Source organism: Jatropha curcas, chromosome 7, assembly GCF_041381405.1.
Source record: "Jatropha curcas cultivar XTBG-Jc1 chromosome 7, XTBG_Jcur_1.0, whole genome shotgun sequence".
NCBI lineage: Eukaryota > Viridiplantae > Streptophyta > Magnoliopsida > Malpighiales > Euphorbiaceae > Jatropha > Jatropha curcas.
The window spans coordinates 16311409-16325873 of record NC_143157.1 but is presented as its reverse complement, the minus strand read 5'-3'; the positions used below and the strand labels follow the sequence as shown (position 1 = coordinate 16325873).

Here is a 14465-nt window from a genome sequence, read left to right as displayed (position 1 = left end):
ATTGATAAATAAAGGGTTAGCACAATAATAATGAACACTAAACTAAATAACAAGAATTTAATTGACGGAAATAATAAAGAACAAAAATAATAAAGTGCTAGTAAAGCGAAAGACAATAATTAAATGACAGAAATTTAAAGATTTTAACAAGATTTGAGCTGAAGATATTGATGCTTATTGCTCTCAATCATGTTTCATTTGTTTATTTGATCTATATGTGACCTAATATGCATCACGAACCTTTTAAGATCAGAGCTTGGCCACATGATCATCGAATTAGAGACGTTTATTGAGCAAGAACAAGAGGTTTCTAGGCACTTGTGGCGTGAGCCACACATAGTGGCGCACGCCACTACTGTTGGCCTTGCGCCACAGAGGTGCAAAAACCTATCTTTGATTGATCCTAGGTTTTCTTACAACCGGACCCAAAAATGGTGTTTTAAACACTGAAAAAGCAAAGAAAAAGATGAAGAAAGCATTTAAAGGTTCTCAGGGACTACCTTTTGTGATTTCTTTGATGATTTGCTCAAACATGGATGAAGGACAACCCAACACTTGGTCCTTGATACCAAAATCTGAGATTCAAAATTAGAGTTTGTGTTTTTAGGATTATAGATTATCTACAAGGGGTTTTGATTGATTAACAATAAGTTCTCAACTCAAATTCAAGGTTTAATACAAGTTGCCTTTGGATTTCTTTAGTTGAGTTTTCAAAATACAAGAACTTCCCCTTGTTTCCAAAAAGAATCACCTTATTTAACACACCCCTCAATGCTTATTTATAGGCAAATGAAGGTGGGTGCCGCCATTTTAGGGTTGATGTGGCGAAAATGCCACTATTGGGCCCTACAATGAGACAGGGTCCACTTTTATAAAATCAGACCGGATGGCGCATAAAACGAGACAATGCACCGGGAAGTGTGCCTGGCAGGCCTAACGCGCATTCCGGACTCGATTTCGTTGCGAAACCCCTAGTAATATGAAAAGGTAAAAGTGGTTAAACACATCGCTAATCTCAGCTACAGACCATCGGTCCAAAAACCAAGGTGATCGGGAACCCCGATCCTATTTTATGGAATAAACGGTGTATCAATTAAAATGTAACTATGCTCATTAAATTATTTTAAGATTCTACATCATTATCAATTAAAAAAAATATTAAATTATACATAAAATATAATTTTGTGAGTTTAAATTAATATGATTTTTTGTTATTTTATGTATTTTTAAATTTTAAATTTTTTTCAATATTACATTTTTTCTATTATCTGTATTATTTTTTTTAGTAAAAATACTTTTGTTCTTAAAAAAAATAAAAGTAAAATTTATTGAATCCTGTTTCGAGATGCTAAGAATTGATTTGTACCATTTACAACCCGTTTGGTACAAATGAATCATAGTTGTAGAATTCATTTGCAAATAAATTCTAAGTAGAATTCATTTGCAAATGAATTTGTCATGTTTGATATGTTACAATTTCAAATAAGGAATTCAATTGAACTCCACAAAATTATGTTTGAAATAAATTATTAAATGAAAATTGATTTGTTTTTATTTTTTGTAACACCCTCGATATAATAATTTAACAAAAATAAATAACAAACACCAATTATATTTATTATGTATAATATAACAACTTGTCATTTTTTTATTAAAATATAAATAATAAATTTCATATAAATAAATACATAAATTTAGTTAGTTTTAATACACTAAGAAATACACTAAATAATAGTTTAATTGATGTAAAAAATTTTGTTGATTTAAGTAATTAATTTAGAAACTAAAAAAAATAAAGAATGTTACTATTATTTTTAATTGCATTTGAAAACAATTGTCGATACTCAATTTTTATAATAATTTCATAATAATAATAACTAATATTATTATTAGACTTCAAAAAAAAAACGTCATTAGTGGTTTGGAGTTTTCAAAAAAAAAAATACAAATAAAAGGAAAAAATAATAATATAAAATAACTTCATTATTGGATTATAAAAAATATAATGTTGTTATAGTTTGAGATTTTCCAAAAAAAAAAAAAGAAAAGGAAAAAAAAAAGATTTCTAGTGGAGGATAATTTTGTAAATAAATATTTCATCGGTTAATTTTATAAAAGTCATTTATAAATTCCATCAATTTTAGTAGAATTTAAGTTAGGTATATCCAATTCTGTAGAATTCAAATCGGTATTTTTTTCATTCCAAATATATGATTTTGAATTTCTAAATAAATTTTATAAAATTTCGTAGAATTCATTTATTCTAAACAAGTTCTTAAAAACACGAAAAAAATTATGAGAAAAATTAAAACAATTTGAAAAAAAAAAAATGATAAATCAAGTAACCTTACAGTAGCTTTCAAAAACACAAAAAGTAACTTATATCAGATTGATTGGTCGTATGTCATTGAATAATAGAATCTGTCTATACAGAAAAGTTAATTTCTCTATTGCAGTTAAAGCCTTTCTTAAAATTCTTAAATAAAGAATTTTATAAATTCTTAAAATTCAAAAGCTGGTTAGGTACGTAATTATCTATGAAAAGTTACACTACATAATACACGGTGATTCCATATACAGAACGACCTCATGGCAATAAAATCTCTATCTGTGCAGCCACTGCCACAAGTGTTCCGCAACGTGGCGATATCTCCATATACGTGCGCACTGCGCATCCCTGAGAGCTTCCGAATCCACCTCTACGCGCATATCATCTCTCTATCTCTAAGGGGAAAATAAAAGAAAAAAAAAAAAAAAATCGCGTCTTCTTCATCCCCATCGCAACTTCCAACTGTTCGTCTTCCGAAGCTCAATTAAAATCGATCTTATAATTTCCTAGATTCAAATCTAAACCCTTTTCGTTCCTTTTTGTTTATTTGTTAATTTTGGAAAATCAGTACCGTTAAGTTCGTTTTTTTCCCCTTTCCCCAAAGCATTGAAACATCTTCGTCTCTCTTTTTCTCGATCGGTTGTGTAGCTACCAGTATCACCCAATTCACGGTCTGCTGTGAACCCACAAAAAGACGTTCATAATAACTCCTTCCCTTTTTGGATCAATTTATAGAAAACCCTATTGCAGAATCTCATGATTTGTTGAGTTCTACAGTGAGATGTCGGTAGAAAGATCGTTTGAAGCATGGGAGGAGGTGCAGCGCCATGGCCAGGACCTCGCGGACCGGCTGGCCCAGGGATTTACAGGGTTATTACAATCTCATATGACTAATCCCCCTGCTTTTCCCTGGCCAAACTCTCAAAAATCGAAGTTTTTTGATCTAGAATTTCCTGGCCCCAAAATAGAAGCTTTTAATTTCAGTAATAGGGATTTTGGAGTATTAACCGATAGTACTGGGATAAATGGAGTTTCTGCGATTTTCGATATTGGAAACAGAATTGGCCAAGCTGGGGCTGATTTTGGCGCGGGCTTGAACGGGTTGGTGCAGCAGTTCTTTAGGAGCTTGCCACTGCCTTTTAAGCAGGAGGAGGGCGTCGGGATGGAGGTTAGGATGGATAGTAAAAGGAGTGATTTGGGGAGGGGTGTTGACGGGGAGTTGGGGTTAGTGAGTGAGAGGTTGAGGGATTTTGGGTTTGTGGAGAATGCTGCTGGTGATGGCGGTGGTAGTAAGCTGGAGGGTTCTGCTGATGATGAAACTAGTGGGTTTAATTTGAAGTCTGTGGGGCATCTTGGTAAACCGCAGGTAATGAATATTGCAAGAGCAGTTTATTTGTTGTCAACAGTTTTTCACTGAGTAGAAGTGTTTATTTATGCACATAAATTGTGATTTTTGTTTGTGGAGTTGCTGATGTTGAATATATGTAGATTTTTAGCTTACCTTTGTCTGACTATTAGATTCCATGGGAATGGTTGCTTATATTGGAACTAGGGAAATGAAAATGTATGCAAACTGCACATTGTTCAGTTTTTATAATTTTCTTAAAGGATTAAGGACTATGTGGGTCCGTGATCTTTGTTGGTTTTCAAATCCATGTGGTTAAGCCATTTGCAATTTATGTTATAATGGTTTTTCTCATATTATGGATTGCAGAGGTGGGAAAATTAAAATTACAAAAGCTGGATTATTTTTGTTAAATCATCCTATGCCTATTGCAGCACCCCAAACTTGTTTAAGGTGCACATGAGAATGAAGTTGGTCATGGGTCCTTAATTCCATAGTTTGATTTATCAAATTGTTCTGATTTTGAGTAATCTTGGTGAGAAGGCTGGGAGTCTAGGGAAACAATGAAGACTTTCAAATATTTTCTAAAATCCTTAGCTACTTTTTTGATTAGGTATAAGGAAAATTGTGGTTTATCTATTAACTATTATTTCTTCATGCTTCATTCTGTGTGCCATTAATGTTGTTGAGAAGTTATTTGGGCCAAACAATGAAGACTTTCAAATATTTTGTAAAATCCTTAGCTACTTTTTTGATTAGGTATAAGGAAAATTGTGGTTTATCTATTAACTATTATTTCTTCATGCTTCATTCTGTGTGCCATTAATGTTGTTGAGAAGTTATTTGGGCCATTTTGGACTATGGAGGTACCAGCTGAAGACAAAAGCTTTAGCCTGTTAATTCTGTTTTCATAGAGGTACCAGCTAATGTGCCTTCTAGACCTGCTGGGTACATGACATGCTTATGAATTGGCATGCTACTGTTTAGAAAACATCTGAGTTGCTTAAGTTTGCTCCAGTAGTTTGTTCTAGCCAATTGGAAGATGTTTCTTGTGAACAAGGAATGTCAACCAAAATGTTCGATCTACATCTTTAACGACGACAAAATATGCCCCTATGGTAGTAGTATTATATTTTCATATTGTCGATTTGTCATTATCATCATAACATACATTGAAGGAATGCCAATTTATTTTGTATTATAATCCTTTCTTGCCATTTTCAAATGGTTCATTTTCTGCTGGTGCAGGGGGTTTTAAATATCACATCAACTTATGACAGTAGAACTCACAACATAGACAGTTCTATGGTTGCAAGGGGAGATTTGTGGAGAGTCGAGGCATCAAATGGAGGCTCCACATCTGGAAATGATAATTCATCTCTCTTCCTGTTCCAGCTTGGACCAGTCCTATTTGTTCGCGATTCAACACTTCTATTGCCTGTTCATTTATCAAAGCAACACTTGCTTTGGTATGGCTATGATAGGAAGGTACAATCAATTTTAGTCAGTGGCTTAATCTCAAATAAAAATAGATATACTTATTACTTAGAGATGAGTGTGTGGATATGCAAATTGTTTGGATATCCTTCTATCAGCCTGTTAAAAAACTGACATGAATGAACATGCTTTTAAAAGCCCATTAGAGGGAGAGAGCCTGATGCCTGATTAAGTAATATGAAGTCTCCATATACCTGATGCAAGACATCTTACTGTACCCAACAATGCTTCCACAGTGAACATCCTCGATGTTTGCTCTCTGGCTTGGCTCTTTCATAAGGATAGCAGAAATTTTTATATGGTCTCTTTCATAAGGATAGCAGAAATTTTTATATGGTCTACAGTACCCCCTTTCAAGTGTTGACTGTGGTTTGTTCTGGTGCCTATTGTTTAGAACCTTAAGCTAGCCATTAGGTGGCTCTTTTTCTTTCTTTTTTTTTTTTTCCTTTTTTTTTTTCCCAGGGAGGGGTTGAATATACAGTGTCGAAGGCTTTATCTACCCATATCAAGTTCCCATATAACTGGTTTGGGACATTGGATGTAGCAGGCCCTTTTTCTGAAGGTTTATAAAGATTGGTCTCCAAAGATTTATGGACTCACTGAACATTAGTTGTTTGGTTGCTCCAAATTATTTCACTGATTTGTTTCTAGAATCCTACACATTGGGCATTTTGTTGATGATAGTTTGCTTAAAATTCTGCTAAATCTGCAACACTTTTACATGATTAATTCTTCTGGATTTTATTTTAATTGCATCATAGTATATATGCTGTTATGCTGACACGGGGATTGACCCTTCACATAAAAAATATCACGGCTCAATGTGTTAGTGTTCTTTTTTATTGAGCCTAAATTTGGATTTGATGTTTCTTGCTTATTGCTTAATTTAATGGCTCTGACAGATCTTTCCTTTTTGTCAGAATGGAATGCATTCTCTATGTCCAGCTGTATGGTCAAAGCATAGAAGGTGGCTGTTAATGTCAATGCTCTGTCTCAATCCTTTAGCTTGTGTAAGTGAAAATCACTATATGTTCAAGTTAATCAAGCACAGTAAACTGTTTTCGAGGGCCGAGGCAGAGGAGTGATCTACTGATGGTAAACAAATATGAAAAGTATCATTATCCAATTTATAATTTTTTGTGGCCAAACACTTGAATCTTGGTTCATTTCCGAAAACCTTCAAAGGATTGAGTGAGCAGGGTAAAAAGGCTAAGAATAAGGCCCTCTCTCTCTTTCCTTTCTACCATTCCCTCCTTCCAGTCCCCCATTATACACAAAATGAGAGAGTATATGGAGCTTTGCTACTGTCTTGTCAGATAACTTTGGGATTTTGTAGAGTAATCAGATTGTAAAATTAAAATTAAAATTTGGAAAACATGTGGTACATAAAGATGATATGCGCATTTATTTATACGTAGAAATCTTTAATGTACAGAATGATAATAAGCCTGGGAAATCATCCTCTGAGCTCAGTTTTCTTGAAGCAGTTAAAGGAGCTAAAAAAATGAGACTAACACTGACTAAAATTAATAATTTTGACTAGGCTGACAATTTACTTTCATGAAGTGCTATTTGAATAAGTGGAAGAACAGTTCTGTCATCTTGTTATAAATATTTGTCTGTGTCTTGATGAGAAGTTAACGTGTTGATTCTGGATATATGAAGTCTTATGTTTGAAGCATTTTCCTGTAGTGCTGAAACTTTCACTAATGACAGTTTCTTAAGATGAATTTACTAATTCTTCTTCTTTTCCTCTTGCTGCTGCTGATCTCTGCATGCAGTCATTTGTGGATCTGCAGTTTCCAAATGGTCAGTTTACATATGTGTCTGGTGAGGGGCTGACTACAAGTGCTTTTCTACCTCTTTGTGGGGGGCTTCTCCAAGCTCAGGGGCGATATCCAGGGGAAATGAGATTTAGCTTCTCTCATAAGGTTAGTTTCTGAATACATGATTGTTATATGTAGATTTCTAGGTAATCTTAGAGGATTTTTGGTGTTTAATTAGGAATGAATGCAAAATCTTCAAAGTTCTACCTAGTTTCATTTATTTAATTTGAACTCAATTGTTTAAATGTCTTAATAGAACAAGTGGGGTACACGCATCACACCAATGGTACAATGGCCTGACAGATCATTTACATTGGGCTTGGCACAAGCCTTAGCATGGCAGAGATCAGGTCTAATGGTTAGACCGACAGTTCTGTTCAGGTAACTTTCATGTTTGCTTTCACATTCATAAAATCAAATGAATTGCTCCTACTTGTCTCCTTGTGGCACAAGTTGATTGAGGTAAGTGGAAAGGCTACATTACTTTGGCGAAGACCTGAAGTAACCTGTAAAAAAGGAAAATTTTGTTTTGTGAATAGGGTATCACTAGGCTTGTCAAAAGGGCTTGAGTTGTGTGGGTGATGGTTGAGAATAGGGGTGTAAACGAGCCGAGCTGAGCTCAATAGAATTTATCTTGGCTTGAAACTCGACTTGCCTTGGGGGCTGTTAGGTGTGCTGCAGTACATGAGCATGGCCCAAAACTGAGCGGTTATTGTGCCCCAGCAGTTGGGAAGCAAAGGCTGGGGTGTGAGAGCAGGTAATAGTTTGTGGACAGGCTCAAAGTGGCTGCAGAGCTGCGTAGGCTGGATCTAGTTAAACACTAACTTGCATAGGCAACAGCGTGGCTGGTGCAAGCAGTATTGTGGCAGTGCCCATCAACAGGCATGATCTTTGCTAGTGCCTGTGTGTGTGCCAGTCCTATTGTCCCTTGAAATGGGCTAGTGTGGCAAGATGGGCTAGTGCCATTGGGGAGTTGGCTTAATTTGATATTGAAATAAGTTAAGATATAGATAGACAATTATAGCCTTGTTGGAGGCAAGCATAAGTAATTCAGTGGCGCATGAGAAATGGTTGAGTTAGGATGGTGTGAATGATGGAAGCAAGATATAGAGAGATGTGAAAAATATTGAAACCTGAGTAAATATGTGAAGCTATTCTGATGTGTTGTGTGGACCGAATGAGAAATCCCAAAGAGGGTGCGAGATCAAGTTCAGAACAGCGAAGAGTTCGGTAAGCGGATTAAAGAGAACCCCGTTGGTAGGGAGATTGAGAACCCAATTGTGTTATTCATACTGAACATTCAGGATTATGGAGTAGCAAAAGCCTAATTTCCCATGTAGTGATTGAATGATATGGAGAAATACATGTAGAGAAAATTGAAAGTGGTTATATGTTATGAATTGAGTTGGCAATGTTGCAAAACATTGAAATCTAACTTTAGGGAGTTGTGGAGACTCGCGGAGACTCGAGTAGAGGCAAGGGAACATAAGACCAATGTTGTCAAAATCAATGTTTTAACTATTGGTGGACAGTCCTCAACATTGAATTGTAAAATCATAAGATTTTAAAACAACCTAAAACAAAAATTATTAATCTAAGTGAAAATTGTAAAAAATTATTATATAATAAAAATTATTAATTTATTGATATTTATACAAATTATATTGTAAAAACTTAATTTTATGCTTGAGGGCTGTCCTTGGACCAACCTTGTACAGCCCTTAAGCAAATTGGTAATAAGGGTATTTATGCTTCAGTTTTGTATAAGGCATATAAAAATGAAAGGATAAGTGGGTCCTGTTGAATTATTGTTATACAACTCATTCCATCTCTCTAATCTATCTAATCCATAAAATTCTTTCCCTCTCAGTGACCTAATTCTTCTTCCCTAATTATAAAACTGAAAAAAAAAAAAAAACAAAAAAGTTTATGTATCTTCTCTTCCAAATCTCTATCTTTGTTTTTTCCTAATCTCATCTCGTCTCATTTAGCTACTTGATACTTCGATTCTTTCATTGGAGACTTCGTGTTTCAGAGCCCAAAATACTTCTACTGTTCGTTTTTAATTTTCTTCTTTAAATAAAATTAGCTTCTTTAAGAGAGAGCCGTTATTTTAGTTTTAAAGAGATCATATTTTTAAAACTTCCATGCGAATCAATTTGTATTTTAGTGATTACTTTGATTTCCCAATGATTTCAGTAATTTGTACTTTTTCTACTAGTAAGCACATAGTTGGAATCATAAACTCGTACGACTTTACAAGTCAAATCACAATTTTAATAACCAACTATATTCAGCATGAATACGACTGCAAAAGCAAAACTATTTGCAATTGTGCAAGTTGCCCTATCAATTGGGTTCACACATCACACCAATGGTACAGTGGCCTGACAAATTATTTTACATTAGGCTTTGCACAAGCCTTAACATGGCAGAAATCAAATCTATAGTGAGACCTTTAGCTTGGTTCAGGTAGCTTTTCATGTTTGCTTTCATATTTATATAAATATAAAATGGTTCCCTATCTCCTTGTGCCGCAAGTTGGATGAGATAAGAGGAGAGACCACTCACTTTGGCTTCAGATGTCCTGTAGTAACCTTGAAAAAAGTGGTTTCTTACATCATCTTTTATGTTTGCTGATAGTTGTGTTATAATTCTTTTTGTAGCAGACCTGATCATATCTAATACTATACCAGAGCCATAAGGAGCAACAAATGTCCACCTGGTTCTTTGTATTTCAAGCGTGTGAAATAGTGGATGCTGGATGAGTAAAACAAATTAAAAAATAAAAAAGAATTGTTTTGGGATTGATCATCTTGTCTTCTTGTTGGGTCAGTTCAGTCACGATTATGTTTAAATAGCTGAAACCTTAGCTTATTTGATACAACAATTGGTATGCTGATTTCCATATTACCTTAAACTCTCGAGTAAGATGAGCTTTGATGCTGAGAATGTGGTGTGCAGAATATATTATTCTAGGTTTAATTGTCATTTTTGGTTTCACAACATGTTTAACTGAAGCATGATCATCTATGAATTATCTATTGCATTTATTTTGTTTTTCTTTTTGGCTTTTCCTTCTCAGATCACCTTATGACTTAACTTTGTTCTAAACGGTACCATGTCAGTTTGTGCCCCACTTTTGGAGGAAGCAATCCTGGTTTGCGAGCAGAACTTATTCATTCGGTGAATGAGAAACTGAATCTGATCTGCGGCTGTGCATTCATGGCACATCCTTCTATATTCGCATCACTTTCTGTAAGTTGCTTTATTTGGTGTTGCTTGTCGGTATATCTATCAAGTAGATTACTATTCTACTGGCTAGAATCTTGGTGTGTTGTTGGATCTCTGTCTCTTTTTTCTACTTTTTTTTTCCATATAATATTTTAATATGCTGGTTTTATTTAATAAACAAAATAGGAAGCCAGGTGTGAAGGAATCAAACACTTCGTATTATGCTATTTGTTGGAATTACTACATATATAACCTCAGGGAGTCTAGGAAAGAAGTGGAAAAGTATAATAATTATTTTTTAACACAAATTATGTATGGGAAATATGTAAAATGGGAGGAAATAAAAGTTGGAAAAGTTTCCACAATTCACTTGTTTGGTAGTTGAAAAAAAGTATGAGAGATGAAAATAGGTGGAGGAAATTGTCTCTGAGGTCCATTATCTTGTTCCTAAAAAATTTGGGAGGAAATTATACAATATTGTAAAATAAATTTATAGTTAGTATGAAAATCTTTTCCAATTTTTTCTTCCTCCAATGAAGAAAGGTTGTGATAATGAATTTCGTGTTTTCTACCTTGTCATGAGTGCTGTTAAACCTAAAATACCAATTTTCCCTGGTATTTAGATCCACGACACACGCAGCTGGTTTCTGTTAGATTAATCAGGTCGAGGTTTAGATGACACAGAAAGAGAGGTCTCTCTAGTATAGCATACAAAAAAAGATTGGGATTTGAGACACTTTGGTCCTAACAATGGTAGTCTTTCAATATAAATCAAGTCTGATGTTGAAGTCAAACATACTAGTAATGCAACTGAAGAATAATCTTACAATGGAAATTATAGGCTTGAAATGGTAGGGTCAAATTTTGTTAGAGTGAGACTTACCTCAAGCTTCTTAGTGATAGAATGCCCGACTAACTTGTATCTGATCCCTCTAGCTGGTCTATTGCAAAGAACTAAACCTCTTTCCCAGTCTAGTGCAGCTGTGACAAATTTACATATCATTGTTGTTATTGAGGCGTAATCCTTGCAAGAATTACATATTGAGGTTTGATGTATCCTGTTGCTCTGTGGACATGTAAATGTACATAACTTTCTGATGATCAACTCCTTTAATAGATGCATATCAAAGTAATGTAAGTTATTTCACTTCAGTACGGCAAATATTTGCTAGAAAGGGGTCTATTGCATTAGATAGATTCCACTGTCAACTATGCTGCTTGTATATGCGTATACTTGGGTTAAAGACTTCAGTGAATGTTAATGGTGATTTGCCTAGCATAAAAAAAGATAAAAAGGTGGATTGATAACATTTAACATTTACAATATGTAGCTTGTGTATTTTCTGAACCATTAATTGCAGGTTGGACGGTCCAAGTGGAATGGCAACATTGGAAGCTCAGGACTCGTCATTAGGGTTGATACCCCACTCACTGATGTTGGCCGACCATCGTTCTCTGTTCAGATAAATAGTGGCATCGAGTTTTGAATGTGTAGCCATGTGTATATAGACCCGGGCGTTTCACCATAGGATACCTCATGTGAATATTTTGTGCTTCTTTCTATCAATTATATGCTTTCCCATATTTCTTTTTTCTCCTTTTTAATTTCTATTGAAGCTTTTTTGGCAGGTTGGGGCAAATTGTAAATTTTGAACTGGTCAAAGTTTGACAGTTCAAGCTTGAGAAATATCTACTTGTATTGCACTAATACGAACTATGCTATTGGAGCATGTAAATGAAATGATCTTAATCCAATCTAATTATAGGACAGGTAGACTTAAATGTTGGCAGAAAATGTTTAATCTTTGGATATTATTTTAAATGGTTTAATACTCTTTTAAGGGTTTCCTTTACACTGTTACTTGAGTTGCTTTTGAGAATTTTATCACGTTGAAAATATTTTAAGAGGCCATTCAAATATTTTTCAGAATGAACTTATTTTATTTATATCGGTGACAGGATGCCAAATGATAGTTTGGGATGCTAATAAGCATGAGATTAAGAGTGACAATTTTGCAATGGCATTACATTTTCTTATTCTGCATCTGGAATAGTCTTCTTGTTGCATGGCTGGTGATGGTGTGAGGAGAAGCGAAAGAGGAGAGATTAAGAAGTTTTAGGTTAGTATAATTAAACTATCATTTTTATTATTTTTTCTTTTTCTAATATACTCTTGTATCAGTACCCATTAAAATTAAATGATTCATGTTAAGTTGTTTTTGGAATTACTCAAAACTATAGTTATGTATCCAGTGATCAAGGCAATTGACTAATGCACAAGTAAAGTATTAGAAGATTAAGGGTTTTCTTTAAGAGAAAATTGGCAATTTTTTTATAGATAATGGAATATGAATATTTCTAGACAAATAAGAAATGTAAGTATATAAAATTAAAATTTAATGTTTGGAAATGATCTTGGTACAAGGTATTAATATCCTGAAAAATTTTATACAATTTTCAAATAGAACAAGGAAATTTTATATAATTTTTGTTATTTTGGGAACTTATTAGACCTAATGCCTGCAAAAGAATTTAAATATTAAATATTAAGAAAAAAATATGCTGAACTATTATGCTCCATTGAAAATATAAAAAAACTTCTCAAAATCTAAAGATCTAAAATCTAAAATCATAATGAATGAATAATTCATTTTACATTTTGAACTGTCAACAAAAGAGAAATCAAAAACATAAATAAAAATTTTTCTGCAACAGAGAACAGTTATATAAAAGGAGAAAAAATAGGATAAATAAAAAAAAAAAAATACACAACTCAAGATTTGTTATCCTATGAGAGATCTAAGAGACTAAATTTAATATTGTTCTGAACGATCAAAATTTGAAAATTATTGAAAAGAAAATTACATAAAACAATAATAATAAAAAAAGGATGAGAAGGAATGGACTATTGCCGGTTAAAGAAAACAATAGGCAGTGACCAAAAAAAAAAAAAAAAAAAAAAAAAAAAAAAAAAAAAATCTAAAAGAACTCTAAAGGAAAAGGAGAGCGAAGGATTAATGATTGATATTTTAAGTTTATTCATATTAATATTTAATTAATGATGATGTAGTAGTTCGACTAATATTCTGTTTCTCCTGTTTTGTTTGCTTGTAATTTCTTTCTTTGATGTCTCAAAATGTTTATAAATTTTCTAAATATAGATATGTAAATAATTTTTTTCTCATAAAAACATTTATAATTATTCATTAAATGAATGACTTTTATTAATATCTTAATGAGTTAAGGGTAAAAAGGGTAAATTAATAAATTTTGAATATGCGTATTTTATCAAACTATGCAAATAAAATGAGAGAGAGAGTATATATTTATTGAGAAATATATTATATAAAGGTAAAATAGTAAACTCTAAATAATAATCATGTCTAAAAAAAGAAACAGGATAATAATTTAGGATAAATAAAAGGGAAACAAGAGGACAAATTATGAGAAAGAGGGAGTATAAATGTTTGATTATATCATTAAAAATAATTTTTTTCTATTTTTGAGTAAGATAAAAAAAGCAAATAAAAATTTGAATTGAGGTTTAATTTTTGTATTAGGCTTTCTTTTATTTTCTCTTTTTACATATTTTGTTGTATGCTTTCAAATTTTTTTCGTATCTTTTTTAACTTCATTTTTTAAGTTATCAAAAAAATAAAGTCTATTTGCATTTTTATATAATTTAAAAAAAAATTAAAAAAAAAATATTTAGATTGATTTTTTTTCCTTATATTAAACATGATTCCGCAGTTATAAGAAAATTATAACATTAACAACTGAAGGAGACATAAAGGCTAATAGTTAAACTACATGAAATCTGCTTTGAGCTGATACTTATTTACGTTAGTAATGAATATAACTAACAATATACTGCTTGGTGCATAGATGCTATTGTCCTAATCTGAGAGAGTACAGTAAAAATTGCAATTACAGAAGACAACTCTTGAGGATAAAGGTTTCAGGTTAAGCAAAAGCAAGACAGCAGATTACATGCACTGAGAGTTTGATTTAAGTAAAAAGTGGAAAAATGAATTTAAATTAAATGGTACAGTAGTGCCCAACTGCATTCAACTCAAATGTCTAAACTGTGTTCCAGAGGAACGTCTCTTAGATGAAGATATTTCTCATAGAATCCAAGCAGGATGGATGAAATTGAGGAGTGCTATAAGTGTACTATGTGATAGGAAGAATTTTAATATGATAAAAGTAAGTTCTGTAAGACGATCGTGAGACT

The 14465-nt window shown here is 32.9% G+C and overlaps 1 protein-coding gene across 4 annotated transcripts; it reads left to right on the top strand.

The window, feature by feature from the left end:
• The first annotated feature begins 2620 nt into the window (after positions 1-2620).
• LOC105644223 (uncharacterized) lies at positions 2621-12026 on the top strand. Of its 4 annotated transcripts, XR_005179112.2 has the most exons (8): positions 2624-3695; positions 4923-5162; positions 6092-6181; positions 6953-7102; positions 7254-7378; positions 10126-10255; positions 11593-11770; positions 11861-12026. XR_005179112.2 is itself a non-coding variant. In XM_012229500.4 (7 exons), exons 1-7 carry the CDS (start codon positions 3111-3113, stop codon positions 11716-11718), a joined length of 1446 nt encoding a protein of 481 aa, XP_012084890.1. In that variant the 5' UTR covers positions 2625-3110; the 3' UTR covers positions 11719-12026. The 4 variants fall into 4 exon arrangements, 2 of the variants coding, with proteins under 2 accessions (XP_037497640.1, XP_012084890.1); XR_001047360.4 differs by lacking the exon at positions 11861-12026 and having other exon boundaries at positions 2621-3695; positions 10083-10255; positions 11593-11611; XM_012229500.4 differs by having other exon boundaries at positions 2625-3695; positions 11593-12026.
• The last annotated feature ends 2439 nt before the right edge of the window (positions 12027-14465 follow it).